General features: G+C 39.6%; 1 protein-coding gene across 1 annotated transcript; it reads right to left on the bottom strand.

The window, feature by feature from the left end:
• Positions 1-140: 140 nt before the first annotated feature.
• On the bottom strand, positions 141-6,538 carry IZUMO3 (IZUMO family member 3). The gene is made up of 7 exons (XM_087917315.1): positions 6,313-6,538; positions 6,147-6,221; positions 4,480-4,569; positions 3,402-3,419; positions 3,104-3,184; positions 1,722-1,812; positions 141-264 (listed from the first exon to the last, which is right to left on the bottom strand). Exons 1-7 carry the CDS (start codon positions 6,536-6,538, stop codon positions 207-209), a joined length of 639 nt encoding a protein of 212 aa, XP_087773441.1. The 3' UTR covers positions 141-206.
• Between the last annotated feature and the right edge of the window lie 130 nt (positions 6,539-6,668).

The following is a 6,668-nucleotide window of genomic DNA, read 5'->3' as shown; positions in this document are numbered from 1 at the left end:
CCCTTCCCCATAATAAACACAAATCTCTTTGTGATTACAAACTTACTCCATAATTGATTCTAGTCTGCTCAAAAAAAAACAAAAAACAAAACAGATGTTCTTCTCTGTACAAATGGATGCCTTTTATTTAGGCTTGTCAACTGAAGATCAAGAATACTTTGAATGAAGAAAAGTGGCTGAAATGGCCTTCTGGCCTATATATGTGATTAATAGGCCAAAGATTTTAGCAGCATGCGCTTCCTGTACTTGAAACATACCATGTACCTGGAAGTGAGGAAATACAGTTAGGAGAGAGGGAAGATTTTTAGATCTGAGTTCAAATCTACATATAATAACAGATAAAGGTGGTGGTAAATTATACTATTCTGCTTTACAGGTCGTCCTCAACTTACAACTATTCATTGTCACTACAGTAGCATTGACATGACTGATCCTCGCACTTACATCACATGTTCATGTGATCAAAATTTGGCAATAGGCAGGCATGCATTTACAACAGTTGCAAGGTCCTAGGATCATGTGATCACCCTTTGCAATCTTCCCAGTCAGCTCCCAACAAATAAAGTCAACGGGGGTAGTCAGATTCACTTAACAACTGTGGTAAAATCTGGCACAACCATCTTGCTTAGAATCAACAACCATTTTACTTAGCAACAGAAATTCTGATCTCAGTTGTGCCCATAAGTCGAGGATCCACTGCATAAACAAAGTAATCTACATAATTTCTTGACTAATAAAAAATAAAGGGGGAAGGTTCAGTCCAAACCTTTCAGATTTCTGTTTGTTTTCTTTCTACCATATTTTCATATTGCCTATATAGACCACAGCATGATCCTGCCCAAATGTCAACTCATAAAATATTTTGTATACACGTTTTATAGTTGACAACAGAAAGAAGGGGCGAGAGTTTCAAAGAGCAGGCAGCAGTGTGGAATCGAAAGTACATTCCATTCATATTTTCTTCAAAGACTGATTAGATGACTGAAGCTTCTGCCACACAAAAATCTAATTGGAGAGCATGTTTGATGATTCTTGGCTATGGATGTTTTTCATTGGATGATATACAGGGGGGTTGGGAGAAGCAGGATCAAGAGTGACAGTGTATTACGTATCTCAGAATTGGCTACTTCTAGGTTAATGCCGGATGTAGAATGTTAACTTCAAATAAATGCTTTTTAGTTTTGGGAGTGTGGCTTGAGGCTCATGATTTAATTGGAGCAACTGCCGGAATCTTGACACCATCACTGTTGTGTCCAAAAGGCATTACACAAGTATACATATCAGAGAACGTGACAAAATAGTCATACCTATGAAGGCATTCCTATTCTTTTTCTACAATGTTTTTCAACCTCGGCAGCTTTAAGATCTGTGGACTTTAAGTCCCAGCATTCATGCTGGCTAGGAAATTCTGGAACTGATATCCATATGTCTTAAAGCTACCAAAATTGAGAAAATGTGCTTTGGAACTCTTGCTTTTTTACTTTTTTTAAAATGATCAAAGTTTTCATTTTATAAATTTTAATTCTACAGAAACTCTTCCAGAGATGCATGGAATAGGAAGAGTGTCCAGATCCTTTAAGATAATTATCAGATTTGCAAGAAAATGCATTTCACTAATATCCTTTGATTTTTTTTAGGAGCAAAGTTAAGTAGGGAGAATTAATGATTGTATTCCTGATCATTTGGAAAAAATCATTGGACTTGGCAGGATGGTTACTCACACAAGTATGATTGAGGTTGTTATCACTGACTCGCAAACAAGGAACACATAAAGAACGATTTCATTGTATTCTGCCAGACGTTTGTCTTCCACTGAAGAAGAGAAATGTTTTTTAGCTTTTTGTTAACAAGAAGCTCAGCATGTAAGCAAGGAATTTTCACAGTTGGGGCTGCATAATCAATATTTTTCAATTAGACCATAATTGGATGGGCTCACTTTTCAAGTGATAAGCAGCTGCCATCACAAAAATTGTGTTTTGTTTTAGAGTCTTGTGTGAACCCACATAAAATTTAATGCTGGAATAGAGTATCTTTCTGACCCATCAATATCTTGGTCCAATTGCCTAAAAGGGCATCTTTAAAGAGGAGCAAGAAGGGAGGAGTACAGGTAAATCTTGACTTATAATTGATCCTGGATGACATCTTCGCATCTCACTGTTTGAGGAAGTTGCACAACATTCTCAGAGACTCTTCCCATCCTGCTTACAATCTTTATGAACCTTTTGAGCCCTTTAGCAGAAGTTACAGAACAATTAAAACTTGGACCACACGTTTTCTGAATAGTTTTTATTCCAGAGCTATAATTGCACTTAACAATGAACTTAAGGACCACCATCAGTTAGCTGTTGGACAGTATTACTTGGTCTGTTGTGTGGATGCTTGTGTGTTTTTAGGAGGCGGGGAATTTTGGTGGGTGGGGAGATGTCTGGGGATTGTCATGTGTGTGTGTACATGTTGAGTCTGGTCTCTGGGTGTTATGTGAATTTTGTTGCATGTAGACTGTGTATATATGTACCATGACAATAAATAATTCAATTCTTTTAATGACTGTTTTAAGTTATGACGGACCTATTTTAGAGCTAACCTTCCATCCTTCTGAGATTGGTAAAATGAGATCCCAGATTGTTTGGGGCAATATGCCCACACTGTAAACCGCTTAGGGAGTGCTGTAAAGCATTATGAAGTGGTACATAAGTAAATGCTATTGTTATTGCCACTTACAATCCAGATTCCAAGTTCTGACAGCCACACACCCCCAAAGTCATGTGACCAAACTTTGCTCAGCAACAAGGCTGCATTTACAGCCATTTGCACCGTCCCACAGTCATATTTTACAATGGTTTTACCAAAAACTACACTTACTTCTGGTTTTTGGCAAAAGGGGCTTCTTATTTTGTATCTGTGGTGGCCTCTCCTTACCTATGCATGAATAGATAGTATTCATGCATAAGGCACCATCAGATTAAAGAATCTTGCTAATGTTTATGGCTAGCAATATGTTAAAGAATCTGGAGATGGGAAAACTATTTCAAAAGGCAATGGGTTGAGACACAGAATAATTTTTTTTTAAAAAAAAATCACCCTTCCCTTTCTCCATCCATACCTCCACAGACTTCTCCATCAAAACACTGTGTGGTGATACGTAGACATGTCCAGCAGTCCAGAATAGGTCCTTCTATCACTGCTGCAAAAGAAGAATGTCGGGGTTGGACTTCAAAAAAGCAATCCTTAAAGCATGCATCATCTAAGTCAGTGTTTCCCATTCTTGGCTATCTGTGTGGACAGTGTGGCTGGCTGCGGAATTCTGGGAGTTGAAGTCCACAAGGGGCCAAGATTAGGAAACACTAGTGTAAGTAGTAAACAACTGAAGATGTGAGGGTCGAAACTTGTCTGATACTTACTGCAGTCCTCTGAACAAGCTAGAAGGTGCAAAGAAAAAGAAAAAAGGATTGTATTAGAGACGGAAAACTCTAAGATACTTTTTTCCTAGCTAATACATCGTTGAATCACATGCCCAGGAGAACAGAATGCTAAGCAAGCAAGAAATTCAATAATACAGTATCGAGACAGTGGTCCTGGGATGTCTCACAGGCTTTCAAGGGACAGTTTTGATATTGGTATCTTCTAAATAAAATTAATATCTTTCGAACTGATGGGTGAATGCAAACCTAAGCTAGAGTACTAAGGAAGGGCACTGAATGATATATGGGATATTTTGGATTCTGGATAGGAATAAATTCCAACTCTCCCCACAACTCCGACCCCCACCCCCTGGGCTTCAAGGCACTGAGGAACCCTACATAAATCTTGCTTCATTAAGACAAAGGCCCACAATTTCCATAAGGAAAACGCCATGTTTCTTTCTGCCACAAAAGAAGAGCAAAATTCAAGATGGCAGCTATAGTTGCAGTCATCATTTGAATTTTTTCAACATATATCCACTGACCCTCAGCAGATACCCCCAATTTTCTGCCCTGATAGTATCAAGGAATTCTGAGGGCAGGTTCAAAAGGACATACAATTTGCAGAAGCATCATTTCAAAGATGCCTTTAAAGGCAAATCAGGATTTGGATGTCTTCTGCTAGGGTTTACCCCTATCTCCTGTGCTGCAAATGCTCTTGATACTTTTACCTAACTATAGATTTGGCGATACTTTTTTTTCACAATCCAACATGGCTGCTTATTTTTGGAGTCCCCCTACCTGTACACCATTCCATTTAACCTGGAACACTTACTATAAAAATAGAAATTCATAAAACAGTGTTTTCCAACCTTTAGGATGTGTGGACTCCAACTTCCAGGATTCCTAGGAATTGGAGTCCACGCATCTTAAAGTTGCCAAGATTGGAAAAAACTATCATAGTTATTAGATTTGCAAAGTGGTATGTGTTGTGTGTGTGTGCGTCCACATATATATGATGGAGATCTGTTGTGTTGGAAGTTTCGCCTTCTCTTTGTTCACTCTTCAGGATTGATACCAAGATCAGCAAATTTCTCCAGAATCTGCTGAATCTTCTTTCTCAAGGCAAAGCGTAGCTGGTACATAGAGAACTGCCACAGAAAAACTCCTAAGGGGAAGGTAGAAGAGGAGAAAAATGGAAGAGATGATGATTCTGAGTAAGACTGGGTTGGAGAATATTCAAAAGTATCAGTAGAATTTATAGCTCAACATGGTTGGACTACCCTAGTTGGGAAATGAAATGTCTGCAACAAAACGACCAAGCTCAGAGACCACTGAAGACCCCACAGATTCAGAAGTGTTGCACATCTTATGTAAGTGCAGATCTCTTTTATTAAAACAGCCTGTCTTTGAACTATGGTGAAGTGTTTTTGTGGCCTCCAACCATAAATCAGTAAAGCAAGCAGATGTAGCTGCTTCAAGGAATTCAGTCCCAGAACTTAACACAACTCTTTAAGCAGTGGCACGTTTTGCTATGTTTGTGTAGAAGTCTGAGGTAGAAGTCTTGTGTAGAACCACGCTGCTTTAATAAGAGAGAGATGCTTCCTTCAGGATAGCCCTGAAGTCCTCCTGAATGTCTTTTGATTCCAACATAGTCTTTTCAATTCAGATTCCTTGTAGGTTGGTTCTAATTCCATTATGACCACTCTGAGCTAAGAGTTGGAAGGAAAATGGCTTTTCCCTCTCTCCCGCAACACTATTGAACACAGGTGTGCAGTGGAGGATCTACAAACTAAATTTTCAGCAGAATAGTTTTTGACAATTGATGGTGGGGAGAAGGGGTGAAATTAATAATAAGGACAGGTGCATCTACCTGGCTTCATAGCATCGTATGGTGGTTAAGGTTTTTATCCAAGATCTTTCAAAACAAGGGTCAGATGGACACAAAATGTAGTGGTGACAAATGGAGACTTCTGATTTGAGATTGATGTCTGCAGAAACTCAGTTGTCAATCCTTCTCTTACTGTGTTGTGAGAACTGAACCAATTGTGTTCTGTTTAGTAAACTGTTTAAAAATGCTATGCATTGATGCTGTATTTGAATCTATTCATTTAATGGAGGCAATGTCTGAGGCCACAAGATTTAAGACAAGATTAAGAGTGGAATTTTCCTAGTGATTTCAAGTTTCCAACATCCCTCACTAGTGACAGATTGATATGTAGCTGCCAGAAGATGTAATGCAGCGGTATAAATAGTGAGTTCCTTCTCACCCCCTTAAGGTATGAAAGCTGGCCTGATGACATCAGACCAATCACCAGGAGACTGTGAGTTCTAATCCCGCCTCAGGCACAAAAGCTGCCTGGATGACTTTGGGCCAGTCACCTTCAGCCCAACCTACCTCACAGGATTGTTGTGGGAAAAATAGAAGGAAAATGTACTAGATATCTTTAGCATCTTGAGTTATTTATAAAAATAATAAGGCAGGATGTATGTACGTATGTATATGTATGTGTATGTGTGTGTGTGTGTGTGTGTGTGTTTATTTATTTCCTGCCGTTATTACTTTTATAAATAACTGAGGGTGCTAAAGATAGTTTCCAGCACTATTTATGGAGAATAGCCCACTTCAGTGATTGCATTTATAGGGATAATTAAGATAATTAACAAGGGATTATTTCCTGAAGGCAGATTATAACCACAGTCCACATTCAGTTGCAATCCCTACCCAAGTTTCTTCTTGCTCACCTTTCCACTGCTTTCTTTTGATGGTTTTTAACTGGTTAATAATGTGCAATTTGATTTCGAACACTCCTCTGACATCTGCAAAAAGATATTCAGAGATGTCATCCTCTAGTCTTGCCCTAATCTCCACCCTTCCCACCCCTGAAGATTATTTGCCTTCTGGTCACACCTAAAATTCGCTCGTAATTCCTCCGAAGGAAGGTGCCGTGCAAATCTGCCAAGGCTTGGATGTGCCTTGTGATCAGGGAATCGCGGTTTGGAAGGTCACCTGGCAGGGTCTCCTTCAGCACAGACGCCACCCATTTCAAGAAATGGGGGTCACACTGAAGACAGCCGGCCGCCGCCTGGAAGGATAAGAGCCATAAGAAGCAAGCCAGCAGAACCTGGAGTACCATGACATGGCCGACAGTTTACGAGACTGTAACCAAGGCAACCTCTTTCCTGAAGTCTGCAATCGCAGGGGAAAGTCCACCTCCGTGACCCAGGGAAACGTTGCCAAGGAGAAAGAACAAATCACTAGGCAAT

Source organism: Pseudonaja textilis, chromosome Z (assembly GCF_049901715.1).
Source record: "Pseudonaja textilis isolate UNSWEBS1 chromosome Z, rPseTex1.2, whole genome shotgun sequence".
Classification (NCBI taxonomy): Eukaryota; Metazoa; Chordata; class Lepidosauria; order Squamata; family Elapidae; genus Pseudonaja; species Pseudonaja textilis.
This window is presented reverse-complemented; position numbering and strand designations above follow the sequence as displayed.

Excerpts from the sequence above, each read along its gene's own strand:
- IZUMO3 (XM_087917315.1), bottom strand. The coding sequence starts at position 6,538 with ATGGTACTCCAGGTTCTGCTGGCTTGCTTCTTATGGCTCTTATCCTTC. Across the intron at positions 6,222-6,312 it reads GAATTACGAGCGAATTTTAG|ATGTCAGAGGAGTGTTCGAA; the intron begins GTGTGACCAGAA and ends ATCTTTTTGCAG. Across the intron at positions 265-1,721 it reads ACAACCTCAATCATACTTGT|GTACATGGTATGTTTCAAGT; the intron begins GTGAGTAACCAT and ends CCTCACTTCCAG.